This window comes from Dysidea avara, chromosome 1 (genome assembly GCF_963678975.1).
Source record: "Dysidea avara chromosome 1, odDysAvar1.4, whole genome shotgun sequence".
NCBI classification, from domain to species: Eukaryota; Metazoa; Porifera; class Demospongiae; order Dictyoceratida; family Dysideidae; genus Dysidea; species Dysidea avara.
Window position 1 is genome coordinate 21,925,573 of NC_089272.1, and position 20,116 is coordinate 21,945,688.

Here is a 20,116-nt window from a genome sequence, read left to right on the forward strand (position 1 = left end):
CACGTACTTTTGTATGGACACTATTCGTGTGCTTCCAATCCAGGTAGGGGTGTCTATTATCTATGGCTATATGTATATATAGTTCATTTGATATGGCATGTGTTTTGCTTGACACTGTAATAATTAATAAATTAAGGAATTAGAACATGATAAAATGTTGTATGTACAGGTGTAGTGAACCTAAAAATTGACAAAGGATAAATAATACCATAAATGTTGGTTTTAAAATTCAATTAACATAATAATATTAACTGGAATGTTTAGTAGTAGTGCAACATCAACTTGTTCTAGAAATTTTTGAGGGACATGCAGTTTCTTATTTTCATGTTTTTTATTATGTCTGCTTTGCTTGAAAGCTTGTCCCCTGACTCTCTCCAAATCAAACTATGCTCCCTGTTCAGCCACCATTTTAAATGGGACAAGAGCTTAGGTCTTACAGTATGATACAGTGTGTTAAACTGCTCTACAGTATACAGTATATGTGCAGTTCTTACATACAGATATAAATTTTTTCTTGTGTAGCTGTGCATTCTTGCCTAATAATGGAGGATTTTTTATTGGATATGTTATAACAGCAGCTTTTATTGGAACTACCCTTGAATGGATTAGAATACCACAATTTGTGCAGTATTCTTATCGGAGGTATTTTGCAAAAAGCAGTTTACAAAGAGCGTATGCTAATGAAGTAAGTTTTATGACATGTCTAGTACGTAGATGTTGCTATATATGTATGCATATTTATTTGTGTATTTGATCATGGATGGCATGTAATTCATGATATATGAAAGAAACAACTTAATAACTTACAACAAATACATATAAAGCGTGCTTGCCGAATAAGAATCATCTTGCTGAATGGCATGTACATGTACGTAGCGATCAATGTTTTATTGTCTGGTTACATGATTAAGATCAACTTTCAACTAACTTCACTCCTGCTATCAGAAGAGTGGTTTAAGGTTTAGCATGTAATGAGAAATCATGGCAAAACTTGCAGTAGTAGTCCACCTTCCCCAGAAATCTCATACGATCTTTTTTATCTAGTTATCTTCAGACACTGGGAATGTGACGATGGCTTCATTCTCTGGGACTACCTGACCTTGTCTTACCACATGGCCCAGATAAGCTACTTTACTGTGACAAATCTCACTCTTCATTAAGTTAAATTTGCCCTCTCTTAAATCTGCCCTCTCTTAAATTTGCCCTCCTTTAGCAACTTCAAGGGGCTCCCTAAAAAAAGTCTAGGCATGAAGTTTAACTTGACTACACATTTTCTTCACGATTTGTGGAGTCTTGTATCAGAAAATGGCCTCTGGAAACCGAGTCATAATAGTTAAAAGATACCGTGTTGTTTTTTCCCTTAGTCTTTGGGAGAGGGCCCAGAATACTTCCTCTGTAGTGCCCTGTAGTGTATAGAATCCTGGCTTTAGTCCAGTATTATTTTTAACCCAAGTTTAGCACCCTGGAATAGGTTCACGTTGTATCCTATCTCAATACCAGTCTAACTTGTCTTGTCATGCTGAGCCCCTTAGAACCACTTGATCAATTCACTCTACAAGTTGTTGAGCACTTTGGTGTATCTGGGTGAAATGGTAGTGTAAAAAGGTGTATTGCAGCTTGGTAGGATGAGCAGCTGTCCAGCTGTACATCTTATTACAGGTTTTTGCGATTGAATTCGTCCCGTTTGCAATAGGCCAGTTTCATGTAAGGGAAAGTATTTTAATTGATCTTTTAATTGTGGTTGCGCAACCACTGGATGCTGTGGTTAGCCATAAAAATGTACAGAAACCATTGGGAAACGGACAACCACGGACACAAAATCTATTGTCACATAGAATGTAATGGAAATATCCGAGTTTTTAAAGCAGCACTGTAGATTACATTGATTTCTACGCCCTGTGGTGTTTGTCTGCTGTAAATACGCTAAGCCACTAGCAAGTTATGAGCCAATAAAGGTTAGAATGCATGATAAAAATGTTTTTTGGAGACGAAACACACAAGCAGCTGCTTGTTATTCTTGTTTACCAGATGTACAGTACAAGAGCAAGCCATAGTATCACCTGGATGATGTATCTGGGCTCCCTGAACAAGCGGTTAACTTATTAGCTCTCATGTCAATTCAGCGCTTTCCTGCGAAGCGATTCGAAACAAAAACTATTGTTAAGACTTGTTGAAGTTCCTGTGTTATTTTCTGACTTCGAACTTACAAATATCAGCTGTGGAAGGCCTTGTCTGGTGACATTTCTAACTTCACCACCCTATTAACTCGGGAATCTTTCGTCCTATTCACAGTGGACAACCACGAAACGAAAGAGAAATCAATGTAGTTTCTTTCTGTGTACAGAAAATTAGAACATACCGTATACTTTGTAAGTTACCGAAGTTTTGCTGCCGGTTATCATCGTTTTCCCAATGGCTTCAATACATTTTTATGGGCATCCACAGCATCCAGTGGTTACGCAATAGACAATTAACACTGATTGCATTCTTAAGGCCTTATGTGAAACTGGCCTATTGAATTCGTCGGTATTGCAATTGAATTCGTCCCGTTTGCAATTGAATTCGTCCCGTTTGCAATTGAATTCGTCCCGTTTGCAATTGAATTCGTCCCGTTTGCAATTGAATTCGTCGGTTTTGCAATTGAATTCGTCGGTTTTGCAATTGAATTAGTCGGTTTTGCAGTTGAATTAGTCGGTTTTGCAATAGAATTCATCGCGTTTGCATTACAATTCGTCATAAACAAAACGGCTCCAAGAAACCAACCCGTTCATTAAGAGATGAACTATTTATGCCTTGGAGAGTTACACTTGCGACACTAGAAAGTAATTGGAGCTGGTAGTACGCGAAGTTGATAGCTGTCTGACAAGTTAATTAACTTGCTCGCGAGTGACCACACCCATCGCGAATGGCGTAGTAGAGTTTGGAATGTTGCTGGATAGGCTGTAGAGGAAGAATTATTGCCTTATAAAGAGTTGTTTACTACTGTTGTACTTGAACAAGTTCTTGTAGCAGCTGCTACATCATGTTTTCGTGTTTCCTCCAGCTGCCATTCTTGTTACGGACGAATTTAACTGCAAAAGCGACGAATTCAATTGCAAAACCGACGAATTTAATTGCAAACGGGACAAATTCAATTGCAAAGGCGACGAACTCAATTGCAAACGGGACGAATTCAATTGCAAAACCGACGAATTTAATTGCAAACGGGACGAATTCAATTGCAAAGTCGCTGAATTCAATTGCAAAAACCTGTAATTCTCATTACAGTGTATTTATGTTAGTGTTGTACCGATATCCAAACTAGCCAATTATTCCGATAACCGGTATTGAGCAACAGAATTAGCCGATACCAATAACCGATCCGATATACACTAATAACATTAACACTCATCCTCATCATTACTATATTAGTGACATAACCATTGATATACAGCTCATTCTAGGCTAAAATGTAAAGTTAGATATAAACCATCAACACATAACTTAATTAAAATGCTAAATAACTTATGTCTAGCCTCCCTCACATCATTATACTACACAGCGCCGTGGTGATTAACATAGGCTTTGACTTTATCAAAACTGATTAATCGGCTAGTAGCCAATATCAGCCTGATACCAACTATTGAACCGATTATCGGTACAACACTAATGTATGTGCTATGCATATGGAGGGGTAGGATGATGTCACAATAATTGCACGATGTACTGTACATTTTACCATAGGGTATAGATCTACTGTAGTAATCTGCAAAGTTTAGTGCTGGATTTATTGTCAGACATGTTAATTCACTATCATTTTGTGTATTGAGCTTTTCTCAACAACGTTACGGTGAAATTTTCAATAGCGCAGTATTTAAATAACTCTGATCTTATTTTCCGATACCTGTGTTACTGTTCACTGTATCCTTAGTTGCTAGCAGTTGTACATCTTATGCTGAAGCAAATGGCTTGTATGTTAGTTTTCATCATGTAATTATCACAGGAATTCAATTACATTATGCAAAATGTATGCGTTATGACATCATGTCCTACCCCCTGTGAGCTATGTACATGTGAAAAAAGGACCAATTAGCCACTAAAGTCAGCTTCAGTCATTAGCAGTATAGTGAAGAGAATTACAGACTGGCTAGTCTATGAAGACAATAAAAAGCCTTTATTATATTTTATAGAAATACTGTAATCGTACAGTACGATACTACTGTATAGTAGGGACCACAAAGGAGTAGGAGTGGTCCACGGGAAAACATCACCCAAAAACCAGCTTCAATTTTCTCTGACAAGGAGGAGGCAGTATTGGTTAGGTAAAACTAAGCCCGAACAAGTTTTCAGATTGACCCAAAACGCTTTCAACAAGTTGCTACAATTTTTTTAAAATTATTTAACGTAATTTTCTACTGAGTAACTGACTGACTAATGCCTTCAGATAAGCGTAACTCGATAACAGCTAAGGCTATATGGGCTTGATTTTTTCACTGTTTTATGTCGCTTTGACCCGACAGGTACCTTTTGGCATACCACAGTACGTACAGTGCATTCTTCATGGACTTACCAGTGTCCTCCTTTGCGCCCCATTCATCTTTGCTGAAAGCCAAAGTGTCGATTTGGCGGTAACACATGATGGCTTCCCTTCGTAACGGAATGCAGCCGTATTTTTTATAGTGGCTATTCTGATAGCAGAGGTGCTTTTCAAACAGTTCTTGGTTTGTACTGCTGTGTAACAGGTTGAACATAGCCAACAAAGGAGCATAATGGATACTTCACTTTTCAGACAATAATTAATATAACTGGGGCACGCGGCACCTTTCGGTATGCATGGATTGCAGAGGTGCTTTTCGAACAGTTCTTAATTCAAAATGCTGTGTAACGTGTTGAACATAGATGACAACAAAACGTAATGGATATTTCACTTTTCAGACGATAATTTGGGAGCGTGGGTGCCACTTGAGATGCAATATGCGTGGGTTCACCAGTCATAATAATTATTTACAAAGAAAGTTAACAAACAAGTACACAGAAAAATTTGGAGTTTTCAACTAGAGTAGGGACCATAGCATATCGATAAAAAGTACTGAAACAAGCTGGAGTAGTGCATGATATTAAATCACAGTAAAACAATAAAAAGTGTTATATTCCTACTGTGCTCAAGATACATGTACCATAATGAAAATGCACGGGATATAACACTTCTTATTGCTCCAGCTTGTTTCAGTACTTTTTATCGATGTGCTATGGTCCCTACTCTAGTTGAAAATTCCAAATTTTTCTGTGTACTTGTATTCATAACAGTTACGTACCTAATATTTGAAAATCATTTATTGTTGCTATTAATTAGCAATATCTCATTACAAGTGCATGAGTGCACAAAGAGAAAAAATGTAGTTTTAATGTAGGCTTGTACCACAGTATACCTGTTTTTGCTGAAGTTAGACATGTTAATGAAATGCCTTTTCTTCCAGGTTGCAAGGAAGAATTTTCAATTTGGGAGTCAGTATGCTTATGTGATTGTAATATTTGCCATAACTATCACATTTAGTGTCACTTCTCCAATAATAGCACCATTTGGTATGTATTAAAATATTAGTGCTGTTCATAATGTATATTTGTGATGTAAATACATATACACTGTACATGTACTTTTGTACCATATAATTGAAGTTTTAGATTGATGCATGGTACAAGTCACACCATATTTGCATAATAATCTCTAATAAAGTGTATGATAGAAGTAAGTATGTGCTTCAGATGTAAGAAAGACATATTTCAGTGCCATACTAGCATTTCAAATTCCTAACCCTTCTGATTAACCTTGTTTGTTATGTTTCGTCACTTTTGAACTCTGCATTGAAATTGAAGAATGGCACCCAATGTACTGTATCAGTTTGAGCTACGCATGTACATATTATACTGTTTCACAAAACAGCCATTTTGTTTTTGTTTTCTTCCTGACATACAGTGATCCTCCATTATCGGGCCATCAAATGTTCTGTTATCCGAACTGTGGAAATGACTGTCCTATGATAGTATGTACGCGTTGAGCTGGATCCTCAAAAAACAATTAATAAATCGTGATTGCTACATCGCACAGTCTTCCTGTATCACTCGTTAGATAGCACCTCTTAACCCACTAAAAATATACTAAAAGTGCTTCATTTTATAGTTGTAACATGGGCACAAGTGGTCTGCCTGATATGTCTACCTAAAGCCCGAGGGCTGAAGGTAGACATATCAGGCAGACCACAAGTGCCCATGTTACAACTATTATGTAACACTTCTTAGCTAGCTGCTAAGAGTTAACTGCTGTAGCAGCAATTTTATTTAAATGAGATATCTTGACTTTTGATTGTGACATTAAACATGTACGTTTAGGCTACATTGCTGTACCACCTGTAGTTGTGGTATTTTGACGCCTTTTTGGAATGTGATGAGTCGGCAACTGCATGGAAGTTGTAAGCAAGTCTCTCATTGCTCGTCCTCCGAAGTCTTTCGTTCCCAATCGACGATTTTGTCTAGGATTACCAGAGTGGTGCCCTTGCTGTATGGATAAATCTGACGATGAACCGGCAAAGTCACTTAAGCTAAAGCGGCCTCATGCCAATTGTGATCATTTGGCACAAGCAAGTAAGAAAATGAAAGATTCCACTGAGTCTAAATCTCTAGAGAACTCTAAAGGTGACATCGACGCAGATCATTTTGATTTCGATACGACATTGGAAGAACTCGATACATTTAAAGAAGGAAGTTGCCCTGCTAACACAGCTAAGAATACTGAATGGGCTGTACGGACAGTTGAACATTGTAGGGCAGCAAGAAACCTAAAATATTCGTCTGATCAATGTCCTGCTAATTTTCTAGCGAGTGATGATCGCCAAGAAATATGCATTGGCTGTGTAAGTTTATTACCGAAGTGCGTAAAGCTGATGGGGGCCAATACACACCCCGTAGCATATATTTGCTGCTGTCAGGAGTGCAGCGACTTATAAGAAAGATGCGACCTACTGAGGAGATCAATTTTTCGCAAGATATTGTATTTCGTCCTCTAAGAAATGTGTGTGATGCAGTGTACAAACGGCTGCACAGCAAAGGTATTGGAGTGGACACAAAAGCTACTCCACTGTTATCAAAGAACGAAGAAGATATACTTTGGGAAAGGGGAATTCTTAGTTTGGATAATCCCACAGGTCTGTTCAATGCAGTGTTTTTTTATAATGGCAAAAACTTTTGCCTAAGAGGTGGAGCAGAACATAGGAATTTAAGGGTGTCTCAGCTTTCCAGAAAAACTAATATTATAGATGGCAAAGAAGTTTCGTGCTATGTGTACACTGAATATGGGTCCAAGAATAACCAAGAAGGGCTTGCGTCCTTTAACCAAAGAAATAAAACTGTTAAACAGTACGAAACTGATTCAGAGCGATGCCATGTAAAGATATTGGACAAGTATTTGGAAGTATTGCATCGTGACACAGCACTGGAGAATGATGCATTTTATATGCAACCAAATAGTGAGTTTCCAGTGGGTCATCTGTGCCCTTGTTTAAGAAAACACCAGTTGGTAAAAATACCCTAGCTGTGATGATTAAAAAAATGTGTGAGCGTGCTGGTATTAGTGGTGGATATACCAATCACAGTCTTCGGGCATTCGGAACCACTACTTTGTTTCATGCTAATGTTCCTGAGAAGCTCGTTCAACAAAGAACTGGTCACCGATCACTAGAAGCTCTTCGTCAATACGAACGTACGTACTTCTGAGTCTCAGGAGTTAGATATCTCAAATGTCATGACTCATGGTGGTAAACTACCTAGTACCAATGTCAAGAAAGATGCAAGTAGTGCAAACAAACCTTCTACCAAACTAGGTGTTCCACAACTGCCGGTGCCAAGAATGACAGTGTGACATTTTTATTGAGCAATTGTACTTTTACTGGCTGTTCAGTTACTTTGTCTGGGCAAGCAATGAATCAAGCTCCACAGAAGACTATTGATGAGCAGAAAATCTTTGAAGAGACACTTACAGATATCAACATTGATGATGTCTTAGATTGACAGTAGTTGCTTTAAAACAATAACATTTGATTTAGGATAATTGTATGATTTCATTTTAAAAAAATTAATTCCACAATTACAATTTTTAGTTTATGATATGGTTTTAAGTACAATTGGTCACTAATAACATAGTAAAGTGTATTATCTGTGGTGAGGGCATTATTTGTATAGAATAATGCCCTGGCTGCAGAGTAATATCAAATATATACACTGCAAAATTCCCTTGATCTGCCCACTCAAAGTGTTACATTTGATTATAAGATATGACGCTGTAAAATTTTGCCATTCAATTTCAATGGGGAAGCCTCTAAAGCATGCTCTGATGTTTATGTTGACACATGTTTGTGGTAGAGCCAGACATTACACTCCCACCCTCAACATGCATGATTTCACTATCCATTATGTAAGAAGCTGAAATATGTACACTTTTGCAAGAACAATAAAACATTTTTGTGTGTGTAAACCAGTGTTGCAGGAGTGGAAGAGCTGGGGCCACTGTTGCATTGGATAAGTGGCCCACTTATCTTCAGGGAAAACCTCTTCAGCCTTAGAGGAAGAACCTCTTCAGCGTTAGAGGAAAAACCCAAATTATAACAACTCAAAATCTGTTATGCAGCATTGGTGCATCTGCAAGTGAGCCAAACAACATGTTGTTTTTTTTACTTCACATTTGCCAAATAGCTGCCCATCTTCTTCTATTTCCATTTAGTGAATTAGTCATTTAAATTCTTTTCTCATCACTTTGTGCATGTACACAGGTTTTTTTTGAAGTCATGTTAAAGTGCACACACTTCTGTATTTTCATGTACTTCACAGAGTTTAATCCAAGTCACCCAATGACTCCTGGGGTGTTAACAACATGCTGCTGCTGCTGCTGCTGCTGCTGCTGCTGCTGCTGCTGCTGCTGCTGCTGCTGCTGCTGCTGCTGCTGCTGCTGCTGCTGCTGCTGCTGCTGCTGCTGCTGCTGCTGCTGCTGCTGCTGCTGCTGCTGCTGCTGCTGCTGCTGCTGCTGCTGCTGCTGCTGCTGCTGCTGCTGCTGCTGCTGCTGCTGCTGCTGCTGCTGCTGCTGCTGCTGCTGCTGCTGCTGCTGCTGCTGCTGCTGCTGCTGCTGCTGCTGCTGCTGCTGCTGCTGCTGCTGCTGCTGCTGCTGCTGCTGCTGCTGCTGCTGCTGCTGCTGCTGCTGCTGCTAATGGAAGAGTCATTAATACCACCATTACCAAATTCACTATCGCTATCACTGCTGATGTGGATGAGGAATCACTGTAGAAATTCTTCAGGATGTCTATCTTGTTCCCAGTAATGATCTTCGACCTTTTCCTTGAATGTGCTTTATCAAGGATTGCCACCTCTCAGATGTAACAGCCTAAAATCCTTGATGAACCAGTTCCTTAAATTCAATCAAAGTAAACCTTTCACATACTGTAACAATGTCCATAACAATGTTGATCTACCTTTGCTGTTCCATTTTACATGTCCCTTCACTTGACTCCAGGCCATCTCAATTGGATTCAGCTCACAGTGTGCAACTGGCAACCTAATTACTTCATGACCTACATGTATTACTATGTCAGCCACAAAGAATTGCCACAAAGATTGTAATATATCCAGTATTGGCATAAATTTATAATCAAATATTAAAAGTTCACACACACACACACTTCCCATTATGTCGGAACCACAATGTACACCATCTATCATACCCTTATCTACAACATATGCTGGAGGAGTCTTTGCTCATTTGATGATCCCATACAGATCTCTCTTTTATGATTTTGTCAGGCTATGCTATGCTTGTAAATCATCATGCAGTCACATACTGAAACAGTGATGTGTATGTGCAAACTGCCTTACGTTTCTTATCTAACCATTCTTTCAGCTGTGATTTTTGCCACTCCTGCATTGGTTGCTCCTCCAAGTTTCATCCAAGTACACAACCGGTCTTCCTTCAGCTCAGTTGCACCTCATTCGTCTCAGATATTTATGACACTGATGGCTATGCACTAGAGTGTGCAGGGCTGCTCATAGTATGCACCGATATGCATTTTTTCACATTTACTGCTTGCCTATTCCTGTATCTGATATGCTGATATTCTTCAATTCTTCAGAACAGGGGGGCGGAGCAAAAAAATTGCCTAAAGTTTGTACATATTAAGAAGTTTCAGTAACATAGTATTACACATGTCCCCTCCTGTACATGTCCATTGTCATGAAACCCCATCTTGGTAGTGGAGTGGCTTACATCAGTGTGTAAATTGACAACGTAATCAATGTAATTGTGTGGGTAGCCAATTTTTACAAGTTGGAAGCCAAATAGTTATAAAACAGCTAAGCCAGCTTTTAAAACAGTGTTTCTGGTAGGATTCCAGACCTTTTGTGAAGAGTGATTGACTAATTGCATGGGCGACTAATAAATACACAGCCTCCTATAGCTTTTGCAGCCATAATGTTGCAAAACAAATAAGCCTAATAGGGCTTCCACTATTAATCGATAATATCAATTAATGGATGAAAAATATAGCTGAAGAGGGCTTTTCATATAGAATTTTTACTGATGACATGTATACTACGCAATTAATCGATTATAAAATAATAAATCAATTACTATCCCAAAAAGCACTAAGTTACAAGAAGCCCAGAGAAAACACTGTCATTCTGAAGTTTGGACTAAGACGGAATACGTGACAAAGGTTCAAGTGTTTGAAATTAACTGACCAAAATCTTTGACAGTGATAGATTTTCCTTCCTTTTGTACAATGAATGGATCTTCCTTCCTTCTGTACAATGAATGGATCTTCTGTCTGAAGCAATCTTGGTTGAAACTGTCTGCATTGACACAGACTTGTGAACGTTTTTACCTGACGATTACAATTGAGCGGGCTTGTACAAATTACTTTTTGTACCTTTTTCTTAGGGTAGAAAAACCGCCTTTCTTGCAGTACTCTGTTCTAACTCTTACAATGGATGTCTTTGAAATCCCTGCGTGGCGTAATGAATGCCAAAACCCAGCAAAGAAACTATTGCCGGTGGCCTTCGAGATTCTCTGCTTGATGTTGATGGAAACTTGACTACTCCCTTGGGACTACTTTGCTTCTTGCTCAAAGTAGTCCCATAGTTTCATAAGTTAATACTTTGTTTGTCTGGTTAACCTCTTTCCAAGAGGGTTTTGCTCTGCACTTGCTTACACTCCACTGGATGCCATGTTCTCAACGATGTAAGTGCGCACCCATCACATGAGCGTACAAATAAATGCGTCATTAACATCATGTTCAAAGCCTTTGATTTTGTTTGGCTTCTTATTCAACAACCCATAATCCACCTCAACACATACAGTATACTATAGAACATTTTTCCAAAAGTTTAAGTTCTATTAGAATATGTGTATAGATATATGGACTTTGTTTATCCAAACTTTTCCATTATCTGAACACACATAGCTCCCAATGAGTTCAAATAAAGGAGGGACCACTGTACTTCCTTTCACAATAAGGTGTGTCTAATATAATACAGAAGCATGTTTCAAAATTCAAATAATTTTAGCAAACATGTCAATATTATGCTAGCGGTCAAACAAAGGTACCCATTGCGTTTGTGTTGTGTTCTCTAAACGGTGCATTTGCAATGCGTTTGCATTCCAGTTTTCATGCATTTTTAGGCGTATCAATTTACAGAGTGTTAAAGGAAGGCTTGCCAACTAACTAATAAATCGACGAAACCCAGGATTCAACAGCATGACGGTCTATGTATCAGGTTAGCAATCTATAGCTATCTTTTTTGTATTCCTATAGTTTAGGAGAGCGCCTATGCTGATCAGCCTGGAAAGTCTACCAAGTGACCAATTTCAAGTAGGAACTGGACTTACAACTACCATTGACATATTCGACTGTACTAAAAAATATAATAAGTACGACCCCAACATTATCATCGGGGAGTTGTTGGAATGTACATTAACATTGTGCTTGGGAGAAGGCTCAGGGGTGGCTTTTCACTCCCCTTTTCCTTTGTAATGATTATTGATTATTGTGTTCCGTTTGCATTCTCTAAGTGAAGCGATTACATTGTGTTTTTTAAATACTAGGCTAACACAATGGGAACTTTTTGACAGCTGCTGTAGTAATAATGCACATCTAGTGTTGAGCAGTATTGGATTTTAATAGGCGGTACAATATTGACTTAATATATGTCAGTTTCATGGTATTAGGCGGTATAGACAATTGATTTAAACAACATGTATATAATAAGTAACTGTGTACTGTATGTTTAAATCAAAAGAAAGTGGTATAAATGAATAAAATAACACAAACACCACAGAGTGGACAGAATTAAGTGTCTGATATGTGTTTGCTTAAGTTGCTGGCTAAAAAGATTAATTGGTTCACTTTGTGTGGCTTGATAGAATTTCGCTTACTTCGTACTACATTGCCACCAATACTAAACACTCTTTCGGATGGCACGCTCATCGCACACACAGATAAATACTTGCAGGCTGCAGAAGATAGTAGTGGCATGCGGCTTGCTTCTAAGCTCCACCATTGTAGTGGTGATTCATCAATATCTAAGATGGGATATTGCAAATACATCTCAGCTTTGCGTTGAATTCTTTCTGATACAGTAAGTGAGTGTGAATTAGTAGTAAAAGTAGCAGTCTTACCAAATATTGAGCTGAATTTTCCTTTTCTTTTCTTAGTGAGGGGCTTGCTACTTTCTGTTTCATTCTGCTTTGTTTCGAGTGTTGGACACAACCCTGTCAGCAGATTCAGACTCTAACATGGATGCTTCTTGTAGTAAAACTTGTACTGGCTCATCAGTTATTTTGTACTTGTCCTTAAATCTTGGATCAAGGAAAGAACATTTATCCAAGAGCATGCTCTGTACCAGCATAATGATGCTCTACATGTAGATCACTGTTGATGCGATTTTTAATTTCACAGGTTAAGGTTATGGTATAGTCACGGGCAATCGTTCAAAATTTTGAATGCCTATCGATACTTTTTGAGAACCCCATAAAACCAGTCTAGCAGCATGAAAAGTTTTAACATGAAGGTGAAGCCCTTCATATTTAATGTTTTTATGTAGCTACCGTGTAGTTTGAGGCAGGTGGAACACTACAATTTGTTGTAGTAACACAAGTAAGCCAATCCCCACATCGCTCAGCTCCAGCTGTCACTACCATGTTTTTCCACCGCCAAATACAGCAAAAGCTGTTGGCTCTATTGGCATTTCTGGGGCATAGTGATACTGTATATTAAATTTATTAGGTCTTGTGGAAGCGTTTTTGGCGTGTTTCTTCCCAGTGACTCAGATACAAGCCTTCAAAGAGCTTGTTTCACTCGAAAAAAACTACTAAAAGTTCAATAAAACGTCTATACAATCAGTAACTTTAAAAAACGCTTCCACAGGACCTAGATATTTTAGTTGTTTAGTCACTTGTGTTGAAATTATAAGGATTCAGTAATCTGTTAGTCTGGTTTTTGGCGGCGCATTTTTATAAAACATCGCTCTATTGTGAACCACACACCCAAGAACAGTTGTTTGTTCTACAGTAAAATCAAACAAGCACAATTAGTTGTATTGCTAACACAACACAGTTGTTGAAATTATTTATCCCTGCTTAGTTTAAAGCAGGTTTTGTAATTTGTTCCACCCACGCATTGTAAACTATTCCGTAACCTTAAGGCAGTGTCGTCATCTTGGTGGTTCACCATTGTCTCTTGGATTAACTGTATCATTGGTTTTATTGCTGAGCAAGTAACCCTCTTTTCACCAGATGGCATATCAGTTATCTTTTGAAAAGGTTTGATAGCTGCAACAACAGACTGTAAAACATCAATATCTTGCCAACTAGGAACCAAATGCGATGTTTTACAATCTTGAGCCAGCACTGCTCGTATTGCATCTTGTTGCTCCAGAATTCTTACAATCATGTCACACTTGGATCCCCACCTTGTTGACACATCCCCTTCAACATTTTTGTCAGCAAGTCTTTTTGTTCTTGGACTACTTTGAGGTCACGTTTTTGTTTCCAACTATATGAGAAGGCTGAAACCACTTTTCTACACAGTGAAAGTACTCGGTCTATGCGATGGTCGTTCAGTCCTTTGTTTATTGCAAGATCTAAATTGTGACCAAAACAACTCAAACGGAGCCATCCAAGCATTTCACAAGCAAGCTTTATGTTACTTGCACTGTCAGTGGTTATACTGAACAGCTTTTGTGAGTCAATGTGCCACTCCTGAAGGGTGATACTTAAGGCATCTTGAAGGTTTTCTCCAGTGTGATCTTCTGGGGTGTAATGAGCCTGCAAGCAATGACTTCTCAGTTTCCAGGTTGAGTCCACATTATGTATAGTTAAACAAAGGTAAGGCTCACTGGTGCATGATGACCACAAATATGCTGTGGCAGAAAAAATTCCCCATCTCATTTGTTATTTTGTGTTGTATATCTTCTTTTGTTATTTCATATAGTGAAGGAATAGCAAGTTTGCTGAAGTGATCCTTATGTGGCATGTCGTATCGGGGATTTAACTTGCTGACTAGTTCATGAAAACCATCATTATCAACTATGGAAATTGGAAACATATCAGTCACAATGCAGCGAGTTACAGCTTCAGTAAGGGATTTGTGTTCCCTTGAGCCCTTTCCGTACTTTCTGTCTTTCTCAAAACAACCAGTGATAGTTGATGTACCAGCCGCAGCTGCTCCTGCAGACTTGGATTCTCTAGATTTTGATTGCTTTGCCGGACCTGACAGTGCTTGCAGTTCATTGAACTGTATAGGGTGATGCATTTGTAAATGACTGGTTAAATTACTCGTATTAAACCACTTTGCTGTTACTGTCTTAAAGCATAACTTACAAATAGGAGTGTCAAAGTTAGTTTGGTTGCCTGGAACAAATCCAAAATAGTCCCATACTTTAGAGGTAGTATTCCACTTAGAAATTAACTGTACACTAGTGCCATCATTACTATCGGTACCTGATGATTTCCCAATGGCTCAGATCACACAGTGATTGCATGCTATTTGGGATTATATGAAGAAGGTGAAGTCGAGCATATCAATGGTGTTAGGCCTGGTTTCCTAGAGTTACAGCTAGTTAGTCGTTAAAATATTAGGATACGAAGCACGTGCGCTGCTGCGCATGCATGAAGCATCCATATAAAATTTGGCACGCTTTCACACCTTTGGCCTTTTGATAGTGAGCCAAGTGCATGAGAAATGTAGGGAATGGGTGGGTGGGACCATTGATATGCTCGACTTCACCTTCATATAATCCCAAATAGCATGCAATCACTGCGTGATCTGAGCCATTGGAAATTATATTTCAGAAGGCTCAGTCTCGCATATCAATGGTGTTGTTCGTATCTCACAACCGACCTACTGTATTTAGAAGGTGGAGTTGAGCATGATACTATGCTACAGTATATATAGCACATCAAATCACAATGGTCAACACTACAATAATTACTACACATGATTAGGTCTCACTGCTCCTGTGAATAACAGAGCTCGGCCATATGCAGGATCACTGCTGGAACAATGTTAAAATATTCTGAAAATACTCTGTAGTCCAGACAGTTGCTTTCAATTTGTCAACAATAGTAATCCCAGAGTCAGCACCAGAGATGAAGCACCTCTTGTGGAATGTGGACTACACAGGGCAGCACAGTATGATCATGAGTTGGACTAAATAGGCCAGTAATGAAACCTTTCCGAACACTGGATTCTGTGTTCCAGATAAGTGCTTCTAGAAAACCAATAGTAATGATGCTAAAATCCACAGCCAGCAGTCACAAACAAAGTCCTCTAGTAGAATGCACTATAAAAGACGCCAAAACATCTATACCATACAGTTTAGAACCACCATTAACTATTGTACAAATGCCGGTTGCTGGCTTGCGTTATGCAGATAGATCATCGGTGACAACAGTTGGATAAATCCTCCCTTAATGGGAATGTAGCCTGAAGATACTGATGAATTGTCTCCAGAAACTTGCAAAAAACTATACACCAATGCCTCGGAAGTTTAACTAGTGTATTTATATGAAAATTTCCCCCCTCCAGTTTGTCTGTCTCTAGAGATTGTATAGCATAGCCAAATGAAAAATGTCTGCTATAAAGTTATCAAATGTGACACTGTTACCATACTACTGTATAGTACTGAGAACCATCTGGACATTCCAGGTGCCAAGGAGCAAGTGTCCTATGATAGGTTCATGGCTGCCACTGGGGTTTCTTCCAGCCTGCCAAGCCAGTATGCTACAGATTACTAACCGTCCAGGGAATTTCTGATAACCCCTGAGGGTGAAAATAAGCAAAAATTTGGCACTGTTCAGTACACTAGCTCAAACATTTTTTTTTTTAATTACGACTGAGATGTATGTCTATTCATGATGAAAAGAGAAAACCCTTTAGCTTTGCTTTCCCTGCAAGTCCAAGTATAATAGTTACACATAAGTTGTCTTGGGAAATCATGCAACAATGATCTCTAGAAGAACTGGATACCCTGGGTGACCCTTCCAGGCTGGCCACCAGAACACAATTCTGCCTACCAGGTACCATGGGAGATAGGGACCCATGTTGGTTGAAACCTCTGTTACATCTGTTAAATGAGTTTAGTCTTTGAGTGAAGGAACTTGGAAGATGTGTGAATCTGCACCTAGAGGGCCCCAAATTAAGTCATTTGGGATAAAGTCCTCTAGTTTGTCTAGATCTGGTTCATCCAAATTCTAGACTTTGTATTACCTATAGTTGCTTACCCCTGAAATGTGCTCTGCTATCTGAGCGATATCCCTGGATAGGGTCCACAGCCATTAATATTATATTTGTATAGGTCACAGTCACAGAACCTGTTATTTAACATGCAGACTCCACAAATTTCTGAGAAACTGTCCAATGACATCATAACCCCAGGGAAGGTTGAGAGACAAACAGGGGAAATGGTTAGTAATCTGGGTGTAATGGGACATTGAACATTGAGCTCCCCCATTGTCAACCAGTCATACACCCTCAACAGCTTCCCCAGTGTTTCCATGGCCTTTGTCTGGAAGTACAGACTCCAGCCCATTCCTTCAATCTTGTTTTCAGGTTGATAATAATATTGGTCTCAACTGGCCTATATACCTTTTAGGAACCAGATAGAGTTCAGTGCCACTAAAACTCTTACGAGATGAGGATCAGTAGCATTGACAATACCATAGATCCTAGGTGGGTGAAGGATCTATGCAACATGTACAACTCCCCTCCTGCAACAAGATTAGGTTGCTCTTTGGAGTACAGTGAGGACTAGTACATCTGGTAAGTTGACAATGACCATTTGACAACCTTGGGTTGCCTCAACTACTCTTTGCCTGTCTTGTAGAATTACAGAAGTGAATTAATCTGCCCACCAGCTCAAGACAGCTGTGCTATCCGTGAACAATAATTTGAGTTCTTTTGATGTACCTCCCTGCCCTTAAGACAGCTGTGCTATCTGTGGCTTTGCAAAATTAAGGTGAACAACTAAGTGATTCACAAGTTCTTTGATGTTGTTAAATAAGTTTGTGCACAGGAATTTAGTCATTTGTACTGGAGTTAGTCAGACTTGGTCTGATGACTTGATAATGTCTATTGCTTCCTCTTGAGTAGGGCTGTGTCATGTGGCGCCTTTGAAGAGTGCCGGTTCTACCTCCCCTCTGTGTACTGGAATAGCACTGAAGAGGTTTATTAAAGCCCTGAGTAGTTTTGGGTGTACCTCGAGCCTGCCTGAGAGTGTGAAGTTGCTTGAGGTGTTCCACTGCCTTTTCAGGAAAAGATGGCCCAAATAGGGTAGTAGCTGCTGATGAGTAGAGCTCCGAGTCTTGACTAAGTCTTTGTTGTATTCTTCAAGCACAAGGGTCCTTCTTTCTACGTTACAATGGGAAGAGGCATTCCCCATGAGGGTAAGTGCAGCCTTCACTGCAGCCTCCACATCTTCAATGGAAATCTCATTCCCTTTGTTTATCAATCAGCCCAGTCAGTGGGCCCACAGCATCTAAGAAGAGCACTTCAATCCTGGAAAGTGTGTGGTCCTGGAAAGTGTGTGGTCTGTGGATTTTGTACTCTTTGAGCACTCCGCAGCCATGACTTTATCAAGGCGAGGCGGCATAGTAAATGATGTATCTGGTACAATAAATTTCCTCCGGATATCTTTGCAATCTTCATTATCCAGGGTATTGAATGCCTACGCAGGAAGTCCCCTGTTTCCTTTTCGACTTTAGTTAGCGAAGCTTTTCACCCTTTGGGCGATCCGCCTTGGTATCGACTGAGTTGGCGTCCCATTCATCTTCGAGTTCCATTTGGTCCTCCAAGACAGCCTTGTAACCACGTTGTCATCGACGCCTGTTACGGCGAATTGGCGGCACTTTGTGCCGTGCCAGGTACTTGTTGTTCCCCAGGAAGCTGTGCCCCCTGCTCTTGAGAGCGAGTGCGCTTCAAATTCTCCACGTCAGTACAGACTGTCGACAGTTGACCTTCCATCCTCAGTAGAGCATCTTGGATAAAAGCAAGTTGGCTAGAGCTGTCTCCAGACATTGTAACGATTAATCAATAACCTTGACAAGAAACACAAATGACTATACTAGCGAGCTAGAAAAAAGGCCAAAGGTGTGAAAGCGTGGCAAATTTTATATGGATGCTTCATGCATGCGCAGCAGCGCACATGTTTTGTATCCTAATATTTTAAATGACTAACTGGCTGTAACTCGAGGAAACCAGGCCTAACACCATTGATATGCGAGACTGAGCCTTCTGAAATATAATGAGGGTTGGCTTTCTATTAAACTCTCAGTCTCAGTCTGATCCATTTCAACATCTAAGGTTTCGCTTGTCATGTTTCATGCCATGCTGTAAATAGGTAAATACGGTAGAAATTTTTTTTACAGTGGGCACTAAATATCTTAAGAGAGTTAAAATTTTCTGGAGTGGCATTTTACATTTTCAGTAACTGAGAATGCACCAGAAATATTTTGCCTCCCTCCCCCTTCTTGAGTGATTTTTCATTTTTTAGATGAAGGCCTAATGTATTGATTTTCCAATAGCAATTACAGGCTAGGAACCATACTTCTTTTTTTTTGCGCACTTTACAAAATCCACCATAAAAAATCAAGCTGAATTTTAATGTTAATTTTAGTATAGGGTGTACCAATTTTGTTGGAAATCCGATTAAGATTCAGTGAGTTATGACTAATTATTTGAATGATGAACTTTTCTGTCATACCTACTGGGTAAACCACTTCGACAAAAATCAATGCTATGTAGTTAGACCATAGACAATAGACAATAGACACCCCTACCTGGATTGGAAGCACACGTATAGTGCCCACACAAACCTATGTGACTATCTGTGTCTTGCGCCTGAAGTTTTGAAGCACTCTTTTTCATTCAAAGATTCTGTTTTACTGTCTGGATACAGTTCTGTTGTTTTAACTAGTAAGTTTAGTAGATTGTTTCTTGAGTGGTGATTGGCCTACTACTGGTATAGGTGTTTTCCGTATAAAAAGTATTTGTACATGTTTGTAAAAATGGTGGGTTGAACAAGTGTAGTTTAATTAATTAATTAATTAATTAACCCTTCAAGGACCGAATTAATTTTCAAGTATGGAGGAATGCGTGACTTTGTGTTATAAGGAAGGCAGTAGTCTTCTGTAAAACAAAGACTGAGTATTGTTTGGTGTTGACTTAATGGTAATTTCATACACAACAACAGTGTTGGGAGTAACGCGTTACTTATGTAACGCATTACGTAATATATATTATTACTTTTATGGTACCTAAGTAATATAACGAAATACGCTATAAAATCAGGTAATATAACTCAAGTTACTTTACTTACAAATATAACGCGTTACCTAAGTAATGTAGTTACTGTAACGAGTCTAATATTACGTAATATTATTACTACAAGTAACGAAGTTACTAATCTCGTTAGTAATCCACTGAGTAATTCCTAGCCACAACAAAGTATTGAAGCCTACTGAATGAAGCTTATTCACCAGCTTCTTACTTATAACCAAGATTTGCACATTGCCCAACAACGAAATCATGTCACGTGATAAGGTGGTAGT

The 20,116-nt window shown here is 39.1% G+C and overlaps 1 protein-coding gene across 1 annotated transcript in view; it reads left to right on the top strand.

The window, feature by feature from the left end:
* The window catches only part of LOC136259196 (calcium permeable stress-gated cation channel 1-like), a 132,282-nt gene that overhangs the window by 67,500 nt on the left and 44,666 nt on the right, over positions 1–20,116 (top strand). Inside the window, exons 18-19 of the mRNA XM_066052678.1 lie at positions 523–685; positions 5,457–5,562. Coding sequence (XP_065908750.1) covers positions 523–685; positions 5,457–5,562 — 269 coding nt within the window. The remainder of the gene's footprint in view (positions 1–522; positions 686–5,456; positions 5,563–20,116) is intronic.